We start from the raw sequence: 24,489 nt of genomic DNA, 5'->3' as shown, positions 1-24,489 counted from the left end.
GTGACCCCATTTTGGAAACTAGACCCCTTAAGGAGCTTATCTAGATGTGTGGTGAGCACTCTGAGCCCCCAAGTGTTTCACTAAAGTTTTTAATGTAGAGCCGTGAAAATAAAAAAAATCACCTTTTTTCCACAAAAATGATCTTTAAGCCTCAATCTTTTTATTTTCACAAGGGTAACAGGAGAAATTGGACACCAAAAGTTGTTGTGCAATTTCTCCTAATTACGTTGATGCCTCTTATGTGGGAGAAAACTACTGTTTGGGTGCATGGCAGGGCTCGGAAGGGAAGGAGTGACGTTTTGGAACGCAGACTGTGATGGAATGGTCTGCGGGCGTCATGTCACGTTTGCAGAACCCCTGATGTGCGTAAAGAGTGGAAATGCCCACAAGTGCCCTCTTTTTGGAAACTAGACCCCCACCCCCAAGCTAGATGTGTGGTGAGCACCTTGAACCCCATGTGGCTTCACAGAAAATTATAATGTTGACTTGTGAAAATAAAAAACACACTTTTTCCACAAAAATTTTATTTTAGCCCCCCCCCAAAAAATATTTTAACAAGGGTAACAGGAGAAAGTGGACCCCAAAATTTGTTGTGCAATTCCTCCTGAGCGCGCAGATATTCCATATGTGGTCGAAAACTACTTTTGAGTCACAGAGCAAAGCTCAGAAGGGAAGAAGCGCCATATTGGAGTTCAGATTTTGCTGGGCTGGTGCTATGTCACATTGGCTGAGCCCCTGAGCTGAAACCCCCCCCCCCCCATCTCATAAGAGACCCCTTTTTACGAACTACACCTCTCAATTAATTAATCTTGAGGTGCAGTGAGCATGTTGACACCACATGTGCCTCACAGAATTTTACACCACTGGGCCGTGAAGAAAGAATAATTACATTTTTACCACCAAAGTTTCGTTTTAGCCCCAAATTCTACATTTTCACACTGGGAAATGGGTAAAAATGGTACCAAAATTTGTCACACAATTTTTGCTGAATGTAGAAATATCCCATATGGGGCTGTACAGTACTGCTTAGCCACACTTCGAGACTCGGGAGGGATGGAGCACTATATGGCTCCTGGAGAGCAGATTTTTCTAGAATAGTTTGCAGACTCCATATACAGAGCCCCTAAGTGCTAGAAGAGCAGTATCCCCCCTCAAGTGACTCAATTTTGGAAATGATACACCTTTGGGAATTTAGCTACAGGTGTGGTGAGGGTTTTAACTACAGAAACAAGCAGCAGTGGATGTTGCTGAGTAAAAATTGCAAACTGCCGTTGTAGTGGCCAGTACATTGTAGTGGCCAGTACATTGTAGTGGCCAGTAAGTTATGCCCAGCTCGTGCTTCTGGAGACATGCACCCGTAAATTAGGCAGCTCTCATTGCTACAGAAATGTCAAACATGTGGACGCTAACTGTGCTTTAGGCACACTGGAGCTCAAACTGGAGGTGGGCATTTGTATTTGGGAGCACAGAATTTACTGAATTTCTTTTGGGGGGCAAGGACCATTTCGCTTTTCCAGAGCCGTTGTGCAACAAGTAATGTGGAAGCCCCTATATTTTTGTTAATAGATGACGGACCTGAGTGGGGTCTTGCTTTTTTTTTGTGGATTGAGTTGAAGCTTTTATTGTGATACAAAATGTTATGTAAAATTTTCCCATTTATCCTGTGCTCTACACTGAGCACTTATTTCGGGGTTTCCATTTAAATCTCCGAGTGACGTAATTCAGATGAAACCCCGAGGGATCCATTCATTATAATGAGGCAGCAGAGTTTAGGCCTCTTTCACATGTCCGTATCTCCGGTATGTGTGGTGACCGTTTCCACACGTACCGGAGACACATACACACGTAGACCCATTCAAATGAATCGGTCTGTGTACATGTCAGTGTATTTTCATGGACCGTGTGTCCGTGGGCAGAACACAGACCCTTGCTCTGCGCTGAGCTCAGTGAGTGACAGGACACCGCTCGCTGAGCGCAGCTCCGGGGCCCGCTCGCTGGAGCGAGTCATTCTCCCTAGCTCCTCGGCGTGAGCGGTCAGGTGGGTTACAGCGGGGAACATGTTCGGACAGGAGAATATAAGGATTTTCTTATTTTTATTCTTATTTTTACACCAGGACACAGCGGGAGCAGAATACTACTCTCAACATTGTCCTTTGCTTGCCCTGATCGCAGCACCGGCAGGGGACAATGATGAGGGCAGCGTTCAGCACCCGGCACTTGGTAACAGCACTAACTGTACCACTAATTCCCAGGCGCCGGTACGTGTGCTCCTGATGCGGCACACGGTTGCCACAGGTATGCCATACAGGTGCACACGGACATGGATATTTCCGGTACTGTTTTTTCCGGTGCCCGAAATATCAGGATGTGTGAAACCGGTCTTATTCTGGACTCCGTTCAGCTATGTCCTTTTTTTTCCAGAGGTTCACAAAACTGTGGCCAACTGCACTTTTATGCACGCCTATTAAAAAGACGGACACCGCCGACACAGTCCAGGTGGCGTCCACGGTGCCTCCATCTGCCTAATTATAGGGAATTTTCCGCTGGGGTTTCCATCTGAATCACGCATTTCAGAGACTTACACGGAAACCCCGGTGTATGCGCTTAGTGCAGAGCGCAGGATAAATGCGCACCGAGCCATACTGCGATGTTTGGGAGGCAGAATGAACAAAGCAACAGCAGGTGAATAATTGGTTTTATTTTTTCCTCCGTTCCTCATGCGGTATAAGTGATTAGACGACTTTATTCTTCGGGTCGGTACGATTACAGTGATGCCGGATTTATATCGAGTTTTTATGATTGACAGCTGTCACACACTAAAAAACATTTTTTTTTTTTTTTGTTGCAAACACTAGTTTTTGCATCGCCATATTTTGAGAGCTATAATTTTTCCATATTTTGGCCGGCAGTCATGTAAGGGTTTGTTTTTTGCCGTTGATTTGGTTATTGGTGCCATTTTCAGGCACGTGACATTTTTTGATCGCTTTCTATTCACATTTTTGGGAGGCAGAATAAACAAAGATCAACAATTTAGGAATTGTTTTTTTTTATGCCTTTTCTTTGTGTGGTAAAATTGATAAGGCAGCTTTATTTTTCTTGTCAGTCCGTTTACAACGGTACCACAGTTATATCTTTTTTTATGTTTTGGCGCTTTTACACAATAAAAACTATTTTTTTAGAAAAATATATATTTTTTTGTATCGTTTTATTCTGGGAGCTATAACTTTTTTATTTTTTGGCTGATTACGCTGTATGGCGGCTTGTTTTTTGCGGGACGATCGCAGCATTTAGGTGGTTAAAGTGCCGGGAGCTGTATGGGCACCGCTCCTGGCACTGAGTGCCGGGTGTCAGCTGTCAGAACCAGGTGACACACAGCGGCGGTCGCCCGTGAGACGTAATAATACGTACCTAGTCATTAAAGCCCGGGGCACAGGGACGTATTATTACAGCTCACGTCAGAAAGGGATTAACCCTGTCCTGACATTGGACGTACCAGGACATCCCGATAATTTTGTGGACAGTGGAGCTGCCGAGCTGATAGCCGGGCTCCTAACATTGTGAGAGGGGGAGGACTCCTCTCTCAGCTCATTGGCACCCCCACAACGCAATCGCGGGGAGCCAATGATAGTAATTGCAAACGGAGGTGAAATATTGTTGTTGTGGGCTGCCAAGTACGGTGGCCTGTTAGGCAGGATAACACGCGTTCTGTTCTCCTGTATTGCCATGTGCATACTGCAACGTGTTAAACCTGTGATCAGACAAAAGGCAAGTAAAAAACAAAAGGATAAGTTTTAAAAATTTTTTTTTTTAAAATATAGAAAAAACCCGCAAAAAAAAGACACCAGTAAATACATATATTTTTGTAAAAACAAAAGTAGACTGAAAAAAAAAGTCCAAAAAAAGTTTTATCGCTGCATCCAGAATGACCTGACCTGTGAAACTGTCACACTATGTAACCCCTGCAGAGAACACCGTAAAAAAAAGAAAAACTGCGGCAAAACTTATCTATTTCATCATTCTGCTCCAGGAAAAGTGGAATAAAACACGAATCAAAAACTCGTATGTAAATAGAAATGGTATCTATGAAAGTGTCACGTCCTCCCGCAAAAAACAAGCCGCCTCCGTCAGCCGAAAAATAAGAGCTACCGTTCAGAATGGGGTGATGGCACCCCTAGATGAATTCACTGAGGGGTGTAGTTTTTGAAAGGGGTCACTTATGGGGGAGCTCTGGCCATGTGACTTGGGACCCGCAAACCATATCAGCAAAATGTGCCCTACAATATGGCGCTCCTTCCCTTTGCATTGTGGTGGAAAAGTAGTTTCTGACCACATATGATGTATTGGCGCACTCGGGGGGGAAATTGTGTAATAGATTTTGGGGTCAATTTTCTCCGGTTATCCCTTTCCTGTAGTCTGTAAGAGACACTGAGATCCCGACGACTGGATATGACGCTCGTCTCTTTCCTCCTCGTGCTCATGTTCCTGATATTGGCTTCTTTTCTGTCGTGAGTATATAAATAAAGAAATATCCATCCATAAGGTATTGAGGGGGGAGACCGTCCAATCCTATGTGAAGCGCTGTCCCCACTCTTGCGTTTTGGCACCAGACAAGAAGATTCTCGAGATGGTACAGTTGGGACGAGGGCCATTGGGTGGGACGAGGGCCATTGGGTGGGACGAGGGCCATTGGGTGGGGCTGGAGAAATATCTTTTTCCCATCCTCGTCTCGGATTGGGAGTCCACCCATGAATTCCCATTTGTTGCCATAGGTCGGGGTGGGGAGTCCATGGACGCCTCCAGACGTATTCTATATGAACGGGAGCGTGTGGGGGAAGGAGCTCGGGGCTGAAGAGGCGCAGAGTCAGTTTCTGGGTTTTGGGTTTGGTGGAGTTTACATAAGAGCAGAGTGGGGTCTAGGTTCGCCATGACAGGCACATCCCCGGAGAAGATAGAATATGGTGGAACCTGTAAGCCATTAGTAAGCCTTTTTCACCAAGTCTGACACCATCAGGTCAGGCAGCTGGGTTGTTGAATAGTGGGGGCTAGGGCCTGTTCTGGATGAGGTTTTGTAAGAACCACCATGTCCCACACTGCCTGGCAGTGTCAGGAGGGGAAAAGGGAGAACTTTCATGGTGGTAAGGGTGTGTTTATCCAGGGTAGCGAGTGCCGTGATGAGGGTATCCTTAAGGATGCCAATCCGCCAGTCTGGATGGCGTAGGGCCACATCTGGGAGACCTGCCCCTCCTCTGTGTTTGGGGGAGGTAACACTTTTATGGCGGTGCTGAGCCGTGTGACGTGTGTCTCGGGGACAGATGTTGGAATTGTCTGGAGCCGGTACAAGGATCGCGTTCAAAAGATGATTAAGGACCGTTGTGTTCTTATCCTCTTCCTGACAGATTGTATCAGTGTGCCCACCCCACAATGCCTTGCCCTCCCCACCCCTATTATCGGCAGATGCTGGCTGTGTATCACAGATGGCATGTGCCCTTTATGGAGCGGGCTGAGCTCCAGAGTCTGCTCCATACATGCCCACCCTGACAGGGGCATCCATGTACTCCAGGGGGTGGTCCCCATGGCTGCCACCTATAGGGACCTCCAGTTATACTGTATACTGCTGTTCTGTAGTGTATGAAACAACCGGAGGGTAAGGCAAACAATGATGAGAAGAAGATCTAAACCTCAAACAAGCCCTGTTTATCCCATTAAAGCCGCCCTCAGCAGTGTTACCCTCTTACACCTTCTTACACCGGCCGCATTAAGGAGTCGTGGGCGCAGAGCTGAGAGATTCACATGTAAAACGTCGGTGATAATTAATATAAAGTTCAAGAGGCCGTTACGCAGAAGATGTGGATGGGGGGGATGCAGGAACTGGGTCAGAACACGACCACATGATTGGAATATTCCAGTCTCATCTTCATCTTCAGCTAGGGTCTCTGTTTCTTAGGCCTGGTCCAGTGAGGCTCGGAGGCTGGGCTCTCCCGGGGGGGGGCTCTGAGGCTGGGCTCTCCCGGGGGGGGAGGGGTGTCTCTGAGGCTGGGCTCTCCCGGGGGGGGGAGGGGTGTCTCTGGGGCTGGGCTCTCCCGGGGGGGGGGGCTCTGAGGCTGGGCTCTCCCGGGGGGAGGGGGAGGGGGGGCTCTGAGGCTGGGCTCTCCCGGGGGGGGGAGGGGTGTCTCTGAGGCTGGGCTCTCCCGGGGGGAGGGGAGGGGTGTCTCTGAGGCTGGGCTCTCCCGGGGGGAGGGGGGGGGGTCTCTGAGGCTGGGCTCTCCCGGGGAGAGGGGGGGGGGGGGGCTCTGAGGCTGGGCTCTCCCGGGGGGAGGGGGGGGGGGGCTCTGAGGCTGGGCTCTCCCGGGGGGAGGGGGAGGGGGGGCTCTGAGGCTGGGCTCTCGTGGGGGGGAGGGGGAGGGGGGGCTCTGAGGCTGGGCTCTCGCGGGGGAGGGGTGGCTCTGAGGCTGGGCTCTCCCGGGGGGAGGGGGAGGGGTGGCTCTGAGGCTGGGCTCTCGCGGGGAGGGGTGGCTCTGAGGCTGGGCTCTCCCGGGGGGGGAGGGGTGTCTCTGAGGCTGGGCTCTCCCGGGGGGGAGGGGTGTCTCTGAGGCTGGGCTCTCCCGGGGGGGAGGGGTGTCTCTGAGGCTGGGCTCTCCCGGGGGGGAGGGGTGTCTCTGAGGCTGGGCTCTCCCGGGGGGGGGGAGGGGTGTCTCTGAGGCTGGGCTCTCCCGGGGGGGGGGGAGGGGTGGCTCTGAGGCTGGGCTCTCCCGGGGGGGGAGGGGTGTCTCTGAGGCTGGGCTCTCCCGGGGGGGGAGGGGTGTCTCTGAGGCTGGGCTCTCCCGGGGGGAGGGGGAGGGGTGGCTCTGAGGCTGGGCTCTCCCGGGGGGAGGGGGAGGGGTGGCTCTGAGGCTGGGCTCTCCCGGGGGGAGGGGGAGGGGGGGCTCTGAGGCTGGGCTCTCCCGGGGGGAGGGGGAGGGGGGGCTCTGAGGCTGGGCTCTCCCGGGGGGGGAGGGGGGGCTCTGAGGCTGGGCTCTCCCGGGGGGGAGGGGTGTCTCTGAGGCTGGGCTCTCCCGGGGGGGGAGGGGTGTCTCTGAGGCTGGGCTCTCCCGGGGGGAGGGGGAGGGGTGGCTCTGAGGCTGGGCTCTCCCGGGGGGAGGGGGAGGGGTGGCTCTGAGGCTGGGCTCTCCCGGGGGGAGGGGGAGGGGGGGCTCTGAGGCTGGGCTCTCCCGGGGGGAGGGGGAGGGGGGCTCTGAGGCTGGGCTCTCGCGGGGAGGTGGGACTTTGAGGTTGGGCTCTCGCAGGGAGGGGGGCTCTGAGGCTGGGCTCTCGCGGGGAGGGGGGGCTCTGAGGCTGGGCTCTCCCGGGGGGGGGGGGGGGTGTCTCTGAGGCTGGGCTCTCCCGGGGGGGGGGGGGGGGGGCTCTGAGGCTGGGCTCTCCCGGGGGGGGGGGGGGGCTCTGAGGCTGGGCTCTCCCGGGGGGGGGGAGGGGTGGCTCTGAGGCTGGGCTCTCCCGGGGGGGGGGAGGGGTGGCTCTGAGGCTGGGCTCTCCCGGGGGGGGAGGGGTGTCTCTGAGGCTGGGCTCTCCCGGGGGGGAGGGGTGTCTCTGAGGCTGGGCTCTCCCGGGGGGAGGGGGAGGGGTGGCTCTGAGGCTGGGCTCTCCCGGGGGGAGGGGGAGGGGGGGCTCTGAGGCTGGGCTCTCCCGGGGGGAGGGGGAGGGGGGGCTCTGAGGCTGGGCTCTCCCGGGGGGAGGGGGAGGGGGGCTCTGAGGCTGGGCTCTCGCGGGGAGGTGGGACTTTGAGGTTGGGCTCTCGCAGGGAGGGGGGCTCTGAGGCTGGGCTCTCGCGGGGAGGGGGGGCTCTGAGGCTGGGCTCTCCCGGGGGGGGGGGGGTGTCTCTGAGGCTGGGCTCTCCCGGGGGGGCTCTGAGGCTGGGCTCTCCCGGGGGGGGGGGGGGCTCTGAGGTCGGGCTCTCGCAGGGAGGGGGGCTCTGAGGCTGGGCTCTCGCGGGGAGGTGGGGCTCTGAGGTTGGGCTCTCGCAGGGAGGGGGGCTCTGAGGCTGGGCTCTCGCGGGGAGGGGGGGCTCTGAGGCTGGGCTCTCCCGGGGGGAGGGGGAGGGGTGGCTCTGAGGCTGGGCTCTCGCGGGGAGGTGGGGCTCTGAGGTTGGGCTCTCGCGGGGAGGGGCGGCTCTGAGGCTGGGCTCTCGCGGGTAGGGGGGGTTCTGAGGCTGGGCTCTCCCGGGGGGAGGGGGAGGGGTGGCTCTGAGGTTGGGCTCTCGCGGGGAGGGGGGCTCTGAGGCTGGGCTCTCGCGGGGAGGGGCGGCTCTGAGGCTGGGCTCTCGCGGGTAGGGGGGGTTCTGAGGCTGGGCTCTCGCGGGTAGGGGGGGCTCTGAGGCTGGGCTCTCGCGGGGGGGCTCTGAGGCTGGGCTCTCGCGGGGGGGGCTCTGAGGCTGGGCTCTCGCGGGGGGGCTCTGAGGCTGGGCTCTCGCGGGGGGGCTCTGAGGCTGGGCTCTCGCGGGGGGGCTCTGAGGCTGGGCTCTCGCGGGGGGGCTCTGAGGGTGGGCTCTCGTGCAGGGGAGGGGGAGGGGGGGCTCTGAGGCTGGGCTCTCGCGGGGGGGCTCTGAGGCTGGGCTCTCGCGGGGGGGCTCTGAGGCTGGGCTCTCGCGGGGGGGCTCTGAGGCTGGGCTCTCGCGGGGGGGCTCTGAGGGTGGGCTCTCGTGCAGGGGAGGGGGAGGGGGGGCTCTGAGGGTGGGCTCTCGCGGGGGGAGGGAGGGGGCTCGGAGGCTGGGCTGTTGCGGGGGGAGGGAGGGGGCTCGGAGGCTGGGCTGTTGCGGGGGGAGGGAGGGGGCTTGGAGACTGTGTCTGCTCAGCCCAACCTCAGGCACTAAGTGACCACAGTCGGTTGCAGATGAGCGGAGCCATCATCGGCCATTTCATGACCTGTTAGCCCATCAGCCCACAATCGATAGTTGCTTGTGTACACCGAGAATATCACAATTCTCGGCAGCACATACACTTGACCGCGTGCTGCCGAGAACGAGGAATTGTAAGCGAGCTGATTGAGGACCCCCTGGTGACACGATAGGGGGTGGGGGGTACATGGATACAGGATGACATGCCCTTGTTAGACGCGTCCTAGCCTCCACGGTCACCTCCAGTGTGTTAGAGGGCGGCCTCCATTCTGTGGACAGGAGCCGTGGCGCGTGGCTTCACCGCACTGTCTGACGACGGCTCCTCAGTTGCGGCTCCTCCGCTGGGCGCGGTACTTGTGGTTAGCGGGAGCTGATCCCTTTCTTTCCTTGTCTTCTCCAGATCCGGTGTGTAACGTCTCTGTACTGAACACGACTGTGGGGAACAACGTTACGCTGCGGTGCTCCTGCTCCTCGGATGGTGCTGAACCCGCGCAGTATGAATGGCGAAACGTCAGTCACCGCCTGTCTGTCCAGCAGAACCTCACCGTGTCCATGGGGGAAAAGCCGCAGACTCTGTGGTGTATCGCCAGTAATGAGGTCTCCAGCAGTAATGCCACCATCATTGTGCCCCCCCGAACACCAGGTGAGTGTGTATGGCGGTCTACAGGCGCCAGCGCTGCACCGAGCTTCTGGTGGTGCAATGTGTGAAATACAGGGAAAATAAAGCTCCAATCGCTGTTACTACCCCGTCCCCATTGGGGAAAAATGTATAAAAATGATTTTCCAGAGAAGGGAACACATTATACAACGTATTCTACTGCTCCAGTGTAGTCAGAAGAAAGATGAGAAGAAAAACCCACATTTCTTTCTATTATTTTTGCATTGATCTCATCCGATATTGGTAAAAAGAAGACAATAAGAATAATGTAAAGATGCGGCTCCTGCAGCGAGAGCCAAACATGGTCTGAATGTGTCCTAGAAAGGTCTGCGACTGTGATACATGAGTCATCTGTCACCGCGAGAACCATCCTCCATTGTTAGGCTGTGTGCCCACTATGTTTTTTTGCCGTGGAATTTCCGCAGCGAAAACGTTTAAAAAACATCTTGGTAACACGTGCCCCATGGTCCCCAATGATAATCCGCTGTGCTGTGCACATGCTGCGGAAGTTTCCGCTGCGGATTATCATTGCGGAACAATCCTCAGCATGTCCATTAATTTTGCGGACACACAGCGCAATCGCCGCCATTGACTTACATTGGACCTCGTGACATCCGCATCACTACATCTGCACAAATGGATATCACACGTTTCAATGTGCGGATGGTACCCGGGTGTGGAGGACAGGAGACTCTCATCCAGACCCGGGTACCATAGAACCTGTAAAAAAAGAATAAAATAAAAAATAAATATTATACTCACCTACCGATGTCCTCCCGGAGTTTTCTCTCCTCCGTCTGGTTTGCTGTATGGGTCGCGGTGGTGTGAAGGACCTGCCATGACATCATTGAGTCATGTGACCTGTCACATGACATCACCGCAGCTCCTTCACAACACCGCGAGCCGCCCAAGACACCGGACGCAACAGAGAAAACACCGGGAGGACATCGGAAGGTAAGTATAATCCTTTTTTTTTATTTTTCACCATTCTTACTCTTTTTTTTTTTTTTTTTTTTTTTTAACTATTACTTGGTCACACTATATATGCCGGTTGCCGGTTGCTGGTTACATGGATTTATATAGTGTGACCAAGTTGTCAAGCACTTTTCCAAGTGATGCTAAAATCGCTTGGAAAAGTCCTTGATAACCCGCATGCAGAAATGCTGCAAAAAACGCTCGACAAACGCTTCTACCTGGCTGGAAAAACGCTTGTAAAAACCGCATGCGTATTTTCTGCCAGGGAGAAGCGGAAAAAATCTGCAGCATTTCTGCATCGTGGGCACATAGCCTTACATAATGGGAAGAATCAACACTGCTCACAGCTGAGGGTTCGCTACAGTCGTATCCAGCCCAGACAGTCTCCTGTGATCTAGAGGCAGTGAATGGTGTATACACGATATATGTGTTTAACACCCGGGGGGGGGGGTCTCTGCGCTCTGATTAGGGGTCAGCCATTTACCAAGCTAATCTGCCACTGCAATATCGCACTGTTGTGACTTTTATCACAATCATGGACAGAGCTAATGTCCGGGCAAAGGGGAGACTTCAGCAGTGCTGGCAGCCTGGTGCGGAAGTGGCCGAGGGGGCTCAGGATCACAGCAAGGTGTGGAGGTGGCCGAGGGGGCTCAGGATCACAGCAAGGTGTGGAGGTGGCCGAGGGGGCTCAGGATCACAGCAAGGTGTGGAGGTGGCCGAGGGGGCTCAGGATCACAGCAAGGTGCGGAGGTGGCCGAGGGGGCTCAGGATCACAGCAAGGTGCGGAGATGGCTGCAGGAGCTCAGGATCACAACAAGGTGTGGAGGGGACCGCGGGGGCTCAGGATCACAGCAAGGTGTGGAAGGGGCCGCGGGGGCTCAGGATCCCAGCAAGGTGCGGAGATGGCTGCAGGGGCTCAGGATCACAGCAAGATGCAGAGGTGGCTGAGGGGGCTCAGGATCACAGCAAGGTGCGGAGATGGCTGCAGGGGCTCAGGATCACAGCAAGGTGTGGAGGTGGCTGAGGGGGCTCAGGATCACAGCAAGGTGTGGAGGGGGCCGCGGGGGCTCAGGATCACAGCAAGGTGCGGAGATGGCTGCAGGGGCTCAGGATCACAGCAAGGTGCGGTGGTGGCCGCAGGGGCTCAGGATCACAGCAAGGTGCGGAGGTGGCCGAGGGGGCTCAGGATCACAGTAATGTGTGGAGGTGGCTGAGGGGGCTCAGGATCACAGCAAGGTGCGGAGATGGCTGCAGGGGCTCAGGATCACAGCAAGGTGTGGAGGTGGCTGAGGGGGCTCAGGATCCCAGCAAGGTGTGGAGGTGGCCGCAGGGGCTCAGGATCACAGCAAGGTGCGGAGGTGGCCGAGGGGGCTCAGGATCACAGCAAGGTGCGGAGATGGCTGCAGGGGCTCAGGATCACAGCAAGGTGTGGAGGTGGCTGAGGGGGCTCAGGATCCCAGCAAGGTGCGGAGGTGGCCGCAGGGGCTCAGGATCACAGTAATGTGCGGAGGTGGCTGCAGGGGCTCAGGATCACAGCAAGGTGTGGAGGTGGCCGAGGGGGCTCAGGATCACAGCAAGGTGTGGAGGTGGCTGAGGGGGCTCAGGATCCCAGCAAGGTGTGGAGGTGGCTGAGGGGGCTCAGGATCATAGCGAGGTGTGGAGGTGGCTGAGGGGGCTCAGGATCACAGCAAGGTGCGGAGGTGGCCGAGGGGGCTCAGGATCACAGCAAGGTGCGGAGGTGGCCGAGGGGGCTCAGGATCACAGTAAGGTGCGGAGGTGGCCGAGGGGGCTCAGGATCACAGCAAGGTGCGGAGATGGCTGCAGGCGCTCAGGATCACAGCAAGGTGTGGAGGTGGCCGAGGGGGCTCAGGATCACAGCAAGATGCGGAGATGGCTGCAGGGGCTCAGGATCACAACAAGGTGCGGAGATGGCTGCAGGGGCTCAGGATCACAGCAAGGTGCGGAGATGGCTGCAGGGGCTCAGGATCACAGCAAGGTGCGGAGGTGGCTGAGGGGGCTCAGGATCACAGCAAGGTGTGGAGGTGGCCGCAGGGGCTCAGGATCACAGCAAGGTGCGGAGGTGGCCGTGGGCGCTCAGGATCCCAGCAAGGTGCGGAGGTGGCTGAGGGGGCTCAGGATCCCAGCAAGGTGCGGAGGTGGCCGCAGGGACTCAGGATCCCAGCAAGGTGTGGAGGTGGCCGCAGGGGCTCAGGATCACAGCAAGGTGCGGAGGTGGCCGAGGGGGCTCAGGATCCCAGCAAGGTGCGGAGGTGGCCGCAGGGACTCAGGATCCCAGCAAGGTGCAGAGGTGGCCGAGGAGGCTCAGGATCACAGCAAGGTGTGGAGGTGGCTGCAGGGGCTCAGGATCACAGCAAGGTGCGGAGGTGGCTGAGGGGGCTCAGGATCCCAGCAAGGTGTGGAGGTGGCTGAGGGGGCTCAGGATCCCAGCAAGGTGTGGAGGTGGCTGAGGGGGCTCAGGATCCTAGCAAGGTGTGGAGGTGGCCGAGGGGGCTCAGAATCACAGCAAGGTGTGGAGGTGGCCGCAGGGGCTCAGGGTCCCAGCAAGGTGTGGAGGTTGCCGAGTGGGCTCAGGATCACAGCAAGGTGCGGAGGTGGCCGCAGGGGCTCAAGGTCCCAGCAAGGTGCGGAGGTGGCTGCAGGGGCTCAGGATCTCAGCAAGGTGCGGAGGTGGCCGCGGGGGCTCAGGATCACAACAAGGTGCGGAGGTGGCCGCGGGGGCTCAGGATCACAGCAAGGTGCGGAGGTGGCCGCAGGGGCTCAGGGTCCCAGCAAGGTGCGGAGGGGGCTCAGGATCACAGCAAGGTGCGGAGGTGGCCGCAGGGGCTCAGGATCACAGCAAGGTGTGGAGGTGGCTGAGGGGGCTCAGGATCCCAGCAAGGTGTGGAGGTGGCTGAGGGGGCTCAGGATCCCAGCAAGGTGTGGAGGTGGCTGAGGGGGCTCAGGATCACAGCAAGGTGTGGAGGTGGCTGAGGGGGCTCAGGATCCCAGCAAGTTGTGGAGGTGGCTGAGAGGGCTCAGGATCCCAGCAAGTTGTGGAGGTGGCTGAGAGGGCTCAGGATCACAGTAATGTGTGGAGGTGGCTGAGGGGGCTCAGGATCCCAGCAAGGTGTGGAGGTTGCTGAGGGGGCTCAGGATCCCAGCAAGTTGTGGAGGTGGCTGAGGGGGCTCAGGATCCCAGCAAGGTGTGGAGGTGGCCGAGGGGGCTCAGGATCAGAGCAAGGTGCGGAGGTGGCCGCAGGGGCTCAAGGTCCCAGCAAGGTGCGGAGGTGGCCGCAGGGGCTCAGGATCCCAGCAAGGTGCGGAGGTGGCCGCGGGGGCTCAGGATCCCAGCAAGGTGCGGAGGTGGCTGAGGGGGCTCAGGATCCCAGAAAGGTGCGGAGGTGGCTGAGGGAGCTCAGGATCCCAGCAAGGTGTGGAGGTGGCCGAGGGGGCTCAGGGTCCCAGCAAGGTGTGGAGGTGGCTGAGGGGGCTCAGGATCCCAGCAAGGTGTGGAGGTGGCTGAGGGGGCTCAGGATCCTAGCAAGGTGTGGAGGTGGCCGAGTTGGCTGAGTTGGCTCAGGATCACAGCAAGGTGTGGAGGTGGCCGCAGGGTCTCAGGGTCCTAGCAAGGTGCGGAGGTGGCTGCAGGGGCTCAGGATCTCAGCAAGATCCGGAGGTGGCTGCGGGGGCTCAGGATCTCAGCAAGGTGCGGAGGTGGCTGAGGGGGCTCAGGATCCCAGCAAGGTGTAGAGGTGACTGAGGGGGCTCAGGATCCCAGCAAGGTGTGGAGGTGGCTGAGGGGGCTCAGGATCCCAGCAAGGTGTGGAGGTGGCTGAGGGGGCTCAGGATCCCAGCAAGGTGTGGAGGTGGCTGAGGGGGCTCAGGATCCCAGCAAGGTGTGGAGGTGGCTGAGGGGGCTCAGGATCCCAGCAAGGTGTGGAGGTGGCCGAGGGGGCTCAGGGTCCCAGCAAGGTGTAGAGGTGGCCGAGGGGGCTCAGGGTCCCAGGGTCCCAGCAAGGTGTGGACGTGGCCGAGGGGGCTCAGGATCCCAGCAAGGTGTGGAGGGGGCTCAGGATCCCAGCAAGGTGTAGAGGTGGCCGAGGGGGCTCAGGGTCCCAGCAAGGTGTGGAGGTGGCTGAGGGGGCTCAGGGTCCCAGCAAGGTGTAGAGGTGGCCGAGTGGGCTCAGGGTCCCAGGGTCCCAGCAAGGTGTGGAGGTGGCCGAGGGGGCTCAGGATCCCAGCAAGGTGTGGAGGTGGCTGAGGGGGCTCAGGGTCCCAGCAAGGTGTGGAGGTGGCCGAGGGGGCTCAGGGTCCCAGCAAGGTGTGGAGGTGGCTGAGGGGGCTCAGGATTCGAGCAAGGTGTGGAGGTGGCCGAGGGGGCTCAGGATCCTAGCAAGGTGTGGAGGTGGCCGAGTTGGCTCAGGATCACAGCAAGGTGTGGAGGTGGCCGCAGGGGCTCAGGGTCCCAGCAAGGTGTGGAGGTGGCCGAGGGGGCTCAGGATCACAGCAAGGTGCGGAGGTGGCTGCAGGGGCTCAGGATCTCAGCAAGGTGCGGAGGTGGCTGCGGGGGCTCAGGATCTCAGCAAGGTGCGGAGGTGGCTGAGGGGGCTCAGGATCCCAGCAAGGTGTAGAGGTGGCTGAGGGGGCTCAGGATCCCAGCAAGGTGTGGAGGTGGCTGAAGGGGCTCAGGATCCCAGCAAGGTGTGGAGGTGACTGAGGGGGCTCAGGATCCCAGCAAGGTGTGGAGGTGGTTGAGGGGTCTCAGGATCCCAGCAAGGTGTGGAGGTGGCTGAGGGGGCTCAGGATCCCAGCAAGGTGTGGAGGTGGCTGATGGGGCTCAGGATCCCAGCAAGGTGTGGAGGTGGCTGAGGGGGCTCAGGATCCCAGCAAGGTGTGGAGGTGGCTGAGGGGGCTCAGGATCCCAGCAAGGTGTGGAGGTGGCTGAGGGGGCTCAGGATCCCAGCAAGGTGTGGAGGTGGCTGAGGGGGCTCAGGATCCCAGCACGGTGTGGAGGTGGCTGAGGGGGCTCCGGATCACAGTAATGTGTGGAGGTGGCTGAGGGGGCTCAGGATCCCAGCAAGGTGTGGAGGTGGCTGAGGGGGCTCAGGTTCCCAGCAAGGTGTGGAGGTGGCTGAGGGGGCTCAGGATCCCAGCAAGGTGTGGAGGCGGCTGAGGTGGGGCTCAGGATCCCAGCAAGGTGTGGAGGCGGCTGAGGTGGGGCTCAGAATCCCAGCAAGGTGTGGAGGTGGCTGAGGGGGCTCAGAATCCCAGCAAGGTGTGGAGGTGGCCGAGGGGGCTCTGGATCCCAGCAAGGTGTGTAGGTGGCTGAGGGTGCTCAGGATCACACTAATGTGTGGAGGTGGCTGAGGGGGCTCAGAATCCCAGCAAGGTGTGGAGGTGGCTGAGGGGGCTCAGAATCCCAGCAAGGTGTGGAGGTGGCTGAGGGGGCTCAGAATCCCAGCAAGGTGTGGAGGTGGCTGAGGGGGCTCAGAATCCCAGCAAGGTGTGGAGGTGGCTGAGGGGGCTCAGAATCCCAGCAAGGTGTGGAGGTGGCTGAGGGGGCTCAGGATCCCAGCAAGGTGTGGAGGTGGCTGAGGGGGCTCAGGATCCCAGCAAGGTGTGGAGGTGGCTGAGGGGGCTCAGGATCCCAGCAAGGTGTGGAGGTGGCTGATGGGGCTCAGGATCACAGTAATGTGTGGAGGTGGCTGAGGGGGCTCAGGATCCCAGCAAGGTGTGGAGGTGGCTGAGGGGGCTCAGGATCCCAGCAAGGTGTGGAGGTGGCTGATGGGGCTCAGGATCACAGTAATGTGTGGTGGTGGCTGAGGGGGCTCAGGTTCCCAGCAAGGTGTGGAGGTGGCTGAGGGGGCTCAGGATCACAGTAATGTGTGGAGGTGGCTGAGGGGGCTCAGGATCACAGTAATGTGTGGAGGTGGCTGAGGGGGCTCAGGGTCCCAGGGTCCCAGCAAGGTGTGGAGGCGGCTGAGGGGGGGGGCTCAGGTTCCCAGCAAGGTGTGTAGGTGGCTGAGGGTGCTCAGGATCACACTAATGTGTGGAGGTGGCTGAGGGGGCTCAGGATCACAGCAAGGTGTGGAGGTGGTTGAGGGGGCTCAGAATCCCAGCAAGGTGTGGAGGTGGCTGAGGGGGCTCAGAATCCCAGCAAGGTGTGGAGGTGGCTGAGGGGGCTCAGAATCCCAGCAAGGTGTGGAGGTGGCTGAGGGGGCTCAGGATCCTAGCAAGGTGTGGAGGTGGCCGAGTTGGCTGAGTTGGCTCAGGATCCCAGCAAGGTGTAGAGGTGACTGAGGGGGCTCAGGATCCCAGCAAGGTGTGGAGGTGGCTGAGGGGGCTCAGGATCCCAGCAAGGTGTGGAGGTGGCTGAGGGGGCTCAGGATCCCAGCAAGGTGTGGAGGTGGCTGAGGGGGCTCAGGATCCCAGCAAGGTGTGGAGGTGGCTGAGGGGGCTCAGGATCCCAGCAAGGTGTGGAGGTGGCCGAGGGGGCTCAGGGTCCCAGCAAGGTGTAGAGGTGGCCGAGGGGGCTCAGGGTCCCAGGGTCCCAGCAAGGTGTGGACGTGGCCGAGGGGGCTCAGGATCCCAGCAAGGTGTGGAGGGGGCTCAGGATCCCAGCAAGGTGTAGAGGTGGCCGAGGGGGCTCAGGGTCCCAGCAAGGTGTGGAGGTGGCTGAGGGGGCTCAGGGTCCCAGCAAGGTGTAGAGGTGGCCGAGTGGGCTCAGGGTCCCAGGGTCCCAGCAAGGTGTGGAGGTGGCCGAGGGGGCTCAGGATCCCAGCAAGGTGTGGAGGTGGCTGAGGGGGCTCAGGGTCCCAGCAAGGTGTGGAGGTGGCCGAGGGGGCTCAGGGTCCCAGCAAGGTGTGGAGGTGGCTGAGGGGGCTCAGGATTCGAGCAAGGTGTGGAGGTGGCCGAGGGGGCTCAGGATCCTAGCAAGGTGTGGAGGTGGCCGAGTTGGCTCAGGATCACAGCAAGGTGTGGAGGTGGCCGCAGGGGCTCAGGGTCCCAGCAAGGTGTGGAGGTGGCCGAGGGGGCTCAGGATCACAGCAAGGTGCGGAGGTGGCTGCAGGGGCTCAGGATCTCAGCAAGGTGCGGAGGTGGCTGCGGGGGCTCAGGATCTCAGCAAGGTGCGGAGGTGGCTGAGGGGGCTCAGGATCCCAGCAAGGTGTAGAGGTGGCTGAGGGGGCTCAGGATCCCAGCAAGGTGTGGAGGTGGCTGAAGGGGCTCAGGATCCCAGCAAGGTGTGGAGGTGACTGAGGGGGCTCAGGATCCCAGCAAGGTGTGGAGGTGGTTGAGGGGTCTCAGGATCCCAGCAAGGTGTGGAGGTGGCTGAGGGGGCTCAGGATCCCAGCAAGGTGTGGAGGTGGCTGATGGGGCTCAGGATCCCAGCAAGGTGTGGAGGTGGCTGATGGGGCTCAGGATCCCAGCAAGGTGTGGAGGTGGCTGAGGGGGCTCAGGATCCCAGCAAGGTGTGGAGGTGGCTGAGGGGGCTCAGGATCCCAGCAAGGTGTGGAGGTGGCTGAGGGGGCTCAGGATCCCAGCAAGGTGTGGAGGTGGCTGAGGGGGCTCAGGATCCCAGCACGGTGTGGAGGTGGCTGAGGGGGCTCCGGATCACAGTAATGTGTGGAGGTGGCTGAGGGGGCTCAGGATCCCAGCAAGGTGTGGAGGTGGCTGAGGGGGCTCAGGTTCCCAGCAAGGTGTGGAGGTGGCTGAGGGGGCTCAGGATCCCAGCAAGGTGTGGAGGCGGCTGAGGTGGGGCTCAGGATCCCAGCAAGGTGTGGAGGCGGCTGAGGTGGGGCTCAGAATCCCAGCAAGGTGTGGAGGTGGCTGAGGGGGCTCAGGATCCCAGCAAGGTGTGGAGGTGGCTGATGGGGCTCAGGATCACAGTAATGTGTGGAGGTGGCTGAGGGGGCTCAGGATCCCAGCAAGGTGTGGAGGTGGCTGAGGGGGCTCAGGATCCCAGCAAGGTGTGGAGGTGGCTGATGGGGCTCAGGATCACAGTAATGTGTGGTGGTGGCTGAGGGGGCTCAGGTTCCCAGCAAGGTGTGGAGGTGGCTGAGGGGGCTCAGGATCACAGTAATGTGTGGAGGTGGCTGAGGGGGCTCAGGATCACAGTAATGTGTGGAGGTGGCTGAGGGGGCTCAGGGTCCCAGGGTCCCAGCAAGGTGTGGAGGCGGCTGAGGGGGGGGGCTCAGGTTCCCAGCAAGGTGTGGAGGTGGCTGAGGGTGCTCAGGATCACACTAATGTGTGGAGGTGGCTGAGGGGGCTCAGGATCACAGCAAGGTGTGGAGGTGGCTGAGGGGGCTCAGAATCCCAGCAAGGTGTGGAGGTGGCTGAGGGGGCTCAGAATCCCAGCAAGGTGTGGAGGTGGCTGAGGGGGCTCAGAATCCCAGCAAGGTGTGGAGGTGGCTGAGGGGGCTCAGGATCCCAGCAAAGTGTGGAGGTGGCTGAGGGGGCTCAGGATCCCAGCAAGGTGTGGAGGTGGCTGAGAGGGCTCAGGATCCCAGCAAGGTGTGGAGGTGGCTGATGGGGCTCAGGATCACAGTAATGTGTGGAGGGGGCTCAGGATCCCAGCAAGGTGTTGAGGTGGCCTAGGGGGCTCAGGTTCCCAGCAAGGTGTGGAGGTGGCTGAGGGGGCTCAGGATCACAGTAATGTGTGGAGGTGGCCGAAGGGGCTCAGGATCCCAGCAAGGTGTGGTGGTGGCTGAGGGGGCTCAGGTTCCCAGCAAGGTGTGGACGTGGCTGATGGGGCTCAGGATCACAGTAATGTGTGGAGGTGGCTGAGGGGGCTCAGGATCCCAGCAAGGTGTGGAGGTGGCTGAGGGGGCTCAGGATCACAGTAATGTGTGGAGGTGGCTGAGGGGGCTCAGGATCACAGTAATGTGTGGAGGTGGCTGAGGGGGCTCAGGGTCCCAGGGTCCCAGCAAGGTGTGGAGGTGGCCGACGGGGCTCAGGATCCCAGCAAGGTGTGGAGGTGACTGAGGGGGGGGCTCAGGATCACAGCGAGGTGTGGAGGTGGCTGAGGGGGCTCAGGATCCCAGCAAGGTGTGGAGGTGGCTGAGGGGGCTCAGGATCACAGCGAGGTGTGGAGGTGGCTGAAGGGGCTCAGGATCCCAGCAAGGTGTGGAGGTGGCTGAGGGGGCTCAGGTTCCCAGCAAGGTGTGGAGGTGGCTGAGGGGGCTCAGGATCACAGCAAGGTGTGGAGGTGGCTGAGGGGGCTCAGAATCCCAGCAAGGTGTGGAGGTGGCTGAGGGGGCTCAGAATCCCAGCAAGGTGTGGAGGTGGCTGAGGGGGCTCAGAATCCCAGCAAGGTGTGGAGGTGGCTGAGGGGGCTCAGGATCCCAGCAAAGTGTGGAGGTGGCTGAGGGGGCTCAGGATCCCAGCAAGGTGTGGAGGTGGCTGAGAGGGCTCAGGATCCCAGCAAGGTGTGGAGGTGGCTGATGGGGCTCAGGATCACAGTAATGTGTGGAGGGGGCTCAGGATCCCAGCAAGGTGTTGAGGTGGCCTAGGGGGCTCAGGTTCCCAGCAAGGTGTGGAGGTGGCTGAGGGGGCTCAGGATCACAGTAATGTGTGGAGGTGGCCGAAGGGGCTCAGGATCCCAGCAAGGTGTGGTGGTGGCTGAGGGGGCTCAGGTTCCCAGCAAGGTGTGGACGTGGCTGATGGGGCTCAGGATCACAGTAATGTGTGGAGGTGGCTGAGGGGGCTCAGGATCCCAGCAAGGTGTGGAGGTGGCTGAGGGGGCTCAGGATCACAGTAATGTGTGGAGGTGGCTGAGGGGGCTCAGGATCACAGTAATGTGTGGAGGTGGCTGAGGGGGCTCAGGGTCCCAGGGTCCCAGCAAGGTGTGGAGGTGGCCGACGGGGCTCAGGATCCCAGCAAGGTGTGGAGGTGACTGAGGGGGGGGCTCAGGATCACAGCGAGGTGTGGAGGTGGCTGAGGGGGCTCAGGATCCCAGCAAGGTGTGGAGGTGGCTGAGGGGGCTCAGGATCACAGCGAGGTGTGGAGGTGGCTGAAGGGGCTCAGGATCCCAGCAAGGTGTGGAGGTGGCTGAGGGGGCTCAGGTTCCCAGCAAGGTGTGGAGGTGGCTGAGGGGGCTCAGGATCCCAGCAAGGTGTGGAGGGGGCTGATTGGGCTCAGGATCCCAGCAAGGTGTGGAGGTGGCTGAGGGGGCTCAGGATCCCAGCAAGGTGTGGAGGTGGCTGAGGGGGCTCAGGATCCCAGCAAGGTGTGGAGGTGGCTGATGGGGCTCAGGTTCCCAGCAAGGTGTGGAGGTGGCTGAGGGGGCTCAGGATCCCAGCAAGGTGTGGAGGTGGCATAGGGGGCTCAGGATCCCAGCAAGGTGTGGAGGTGGCTGAGGGGGCTCAGGTTCCCAGCAAGGTGTGGAGGTGGCTGAGGGGGCTCAGGATCCCAGCAAGGTGTGGAGGGGGCTGATTGGGCTCAGGATCCCAGCAAGGTGTGGAGGTGGCTGATGGGGCTCAGGTTCCCAGCAAGGTGTGGAGGTGGCTGATGGGGCTCAGGTTCCCAGCAAGGTGTGGAGGTGGCTGAGGGGGCTCAGGATCCCAGCAAGGTGTGGAGGTGGCTGAGGGGGCTCAGGATCACAGTAATGTGTGGAGGTGGCTGAGGGGGCTCAGGATCATAGTAATGTGTGGAGGTGGCTGAGGGGGCTCAGGGTCCCAGCAAGGTGTGGAGGTGACTGAGGGGGCTCAGGATCACAGCGAGGTGTGGAGGTGGCTGAGGGGGCTTAGGATCCCAGCAAGATGTGGAGGTGGCTGAGGGGGCTCAGGATCACAGCGAGGTGTGGAGGTGGCTGAGGGGGCTCAGGATCCCAGCAAAGTGCGGAGGTGGCTGAGGGGGCTCAGGTTCCCAGCAAGGTGTGGAGGTGGCTGAGGGGGCTCAGGATCCCAGCAAGGTGTGGAGGTGGCTGATGGGGCTCAGGTTCCCAGCAAGGTGTGGAGGTGGCTGAGGGGGCTCAGGATCCCAGCAAGGTGTGGAGGTGGCTGAGGGGGCTCAGGTTCCCAGCAAGGTGTGGAGGTGGCTGAGGGGGCTCAGGATCCCAGCAAGGTGTGGAGGGGGCTGATTGGGCTCAGGATCCCAGCAAGGTGTTTAGGTGGCTGAGGGGGCTCAAGTTCCCAGCAAGGTGTGGAGGTGGCTGAGGGGGCTCAGGATCACAGTAATGTGTGGAGGTGGCTGAGGGGGCTCAGGATCCCAGCAAGGTGTGGAGGTGGCTGAGGGGGCTCAGGATCACAGTAATGTGTGAAGGTGGCTGAGGGGGCTCAGGATCACAGTAATGTGTGGAGGTGGCTGAGGGGGCTCAGGGTCCCAGCAAGGTGTGGAGGTGGCCGACGGGGCTCAGGATCCCAGCAAGGTGTGGAGGTGACTGAGGGGGCTCAGGATCACAGCGAGGTGTGGAGGTGGTTGAGGGGGCTCAGGATCCCAGCAAGATGTGGAGGTGGCTGAGGGGGCTCAGGATCACAGCGAGGTGTGGAGGTGGCTGAGGGGGCTCAGGATCCCAGCAAGGTGCGGAGGTGGCTGAGGGGGCTCAGGTTCCCAGCAAGGTGTGGAGGTGGCTGAGGGGGCTCAGGATCCCAGCAAGGTGTGGAGGCGGCTGAGGGGGGGCTCAGGATCCCAGCAAGGTGTGGATGTGGCTGAGGGGGCTCAGGTTCCCAGCAAGGTGTGGAGGTGGCGGAGGGGGCTCAGGATCCCAGCAAGGTGTGGAGGTGGCCGACGGGGCTCAGGATCCCAGCAAGGTGTGGAGGTGGCCGAGGGGGCTCAGGATCACAGCAAGGTGTGGAGGTGGCCGAGGGGGCTCAGGATCACAGCAAGGTGTGGAGGTGGCCGAGGGGGCTCAGGATCCCAGCAAGGTGTGGAGGTGGCTGAGGGGGCTCAGGATCCCAGCAAGGTGTGGAGGTGGCTGAGGGGGCTCAGGATCCCAGCAAGGTGCGGAGGTGGCCGAGGGGGCTCAGGATCCCAGCAAGGTGTGGAGGTGGCTGAGGGGGCTCAGGATCACAGCAAGGTGTGGAGGTGGCTGAGGGGGCTCAGGATCACAGCAAGGTGTGGAGGTGGCTGAGGGGGCTCAGGATCACAGCAAGGTGTGGATTTGGCTGAGGGGGCTCAGGATCACAGCAAGGTGTGGAGGCGGCTGAGGGGGTTCAGGATCACAGCAAGGTGCGGAGGTGGCCGAGGGGGCTCAGGATCCCAGCAAGGTGTGGAGGTGGCTGAGGGGGCTCAGGATCCCAGCAAGGTGTGGAGGTGGCTGAGGGGGCTCAGGATCCCAGCAAGGTGTGGAGGTGGCTGAGGGGGCTCAGGATCCCAGCAAGGTGTGGAGGGGGCTGATTGGGCTCAGGATCCCAGCAAGGTGTTTAGGTGGCTGAGGGGGCTCAAGTTCCCAGCAAGGTGTGGAGGTGGCTGAGGGGGCTCAGGATCACAGTAATGTGTGGAGGTGGCTGAGGGGGCTCAGGATCCCAGCAAGGTGTGGAGGTGGCTGAGGGGGCTCAGGATCACAGTAATGTGTGAAGGTGGCTGAGGGGGCTCAGGATCACAGTAATGTGTGGAGGTGGCTGAGGGGGCTCAGGGTCCCAGCAAGGTGTGGAGGTGGCATAGGGGGCTCAGGATCCCAGCAAGGTGTGGAGGTGGCTGAGGGGGCTCAGGTTCCCAGCAAGGTGTGGAGGTGGCTGAGGGGGCTCAGGATCCCAGCAAGGTGTGGAGGGGGCTGATTGGGCTCAGGATCCCAGCAAGGTGTGGAGGTGGCTGATGGGGCTCAGGTTCCCAGCAAGGTGTGGAGGTGGCTGATGGGGCTCAGGTTCCCAGCAAGGTGTGGAGGTGGCTGAGGGGGCTCAGGATCCCAGCAAGGTGTGGAGGTGGCTGAGGGGGCTCAGGATCACAGTAATGTGTGGAGGTGGCTGAGGGGGCTCAGGATCATAGTAATGTGTGGAGGTGGCTGAGGGGGCTCAGGGTCCCAGCAAGGTGTGGAGGTGACTGAGGGGGCTCAGGATCACAGCGAGGTGTGGAGGTGGCTGAGGGGGCTTAGGATCCCAGCAAGATGTGGAGGTGGCTGAGGGGGCTCAGGATCACAGCGAGGTGTGGAGGTGGCTGAGGGGGCTCAGGATCACAGCGAGGTGTGGAGGTGGCTGAGGGGGCTCAGGATCCCAGCAAAGTGCGGAGGTGGCTGAGGGGGCTCAGGTTCCCAGCAAGGTGTGGAGGTGGCTGAGGGGGCTCAGGATCCCAGCAAGGTGTGGAGGTGGCTGATGGGGCTCAGGTTCCCAGCAAGGTGTGGAGGTGGCTGAGGGGGCTCAGGATCCCAGCAAGGTGTGGAGGTGGCTGAGGGGGCTCAGGTTCCCAGCAAGGTGTGGAGGTGGCTGAGGGGGCTCAGGATCCCAGCAAGGTGTGGAGGGGGCTGATTGGGCTCAGGATCATCCCAGCAAGGTGTTTAGGTGGCTGAGGGGGCTCAAGTTCCCAGCAAGGTGTGGAGGTGGCTGAGGGGGCTCAGGATCACAGTAATGTGTGGAGGTGGCTGAGGGGGCTCAGGATCCCAGCAAGGTGTGGAGGTGGCTGAGGGGGCTCAGGATCACAGTAATGTGTGAAGGTGGCTGAGGGGGCTCAGGATCACAGTAATGTGTGGAGGTGGCTGAGGGGGCTCAGGGTCCCAGCAAGGTGTGGAGGTGGCCGACGGGGCTCAGGATCCCAGCAAGGTGTGGAGGTGACTGAGGGGGCTCAGGATCACAGCGAGGTGTGGAGGTGGTTGAGGGGGCTCAGGATCCCAGCAAGATGTGGAGGTGGCTGAGGGGGCTCAGGATCACAGCGAGGTGTGGAGGTGGCTGAGGGGGCTCAGGATCCCAGCAAGGTGTGGAGGTGGCTGAGGGGGCTCAGGATCACAGCGAGGTGTGGAGGTGGCTGAGGGGGCTCAGGATCACAGCGAGGTGTGGAGGTGGCTGAGGGGGCTCAGGATCCCAGCAAAGTGCGGAGGTGGCTG

The 24,489-nt window shown here is 60.2% G+C and overlaps 1 protein-coding gene across 1 annotated transcript in view; it reads left to right on the top strand.

Annotated features, from left to right (window-relative positions):
* Positions 1-24,489, top strand: part of LOC141241312 (uncharacterized) — a 95,575-nt gene that overhangs the window by 10,103 nt on the left and 60,983 nt on the right. The window contains exon 3 of the mRNA XM_073668746.1: positions 9,288-9,530. Within this exon, the coding sequence (XP_073524847.1) occupies positions 9,288-9,530 (243 nt within the window). The remainder of the gene's footprint in view (positions 1-9,287; positions 9,531-24,489) is intronic.

Source organism: Phyllobates terribilis, unplaced genomic scaffold (assembly GCF_046119375.1).
Source record: "Phyllobates terribilis strain yellow unplaced genomic scaffold, ASM4611937v1 Scaffold_2__4_contigs__length_985480577, whole genome shotgun sequence".
Lineage (NCBI taxonomy): Eukaryota > Metazoa > Chordata > Amphibia > Anura > Dendrobatidae > Phyllobates > Phyllobates terribilis.
Note: the sequence above shows the minus strand (reverse complement) of the source record. Positions and strands in the feature narration are given on the sequence as shown.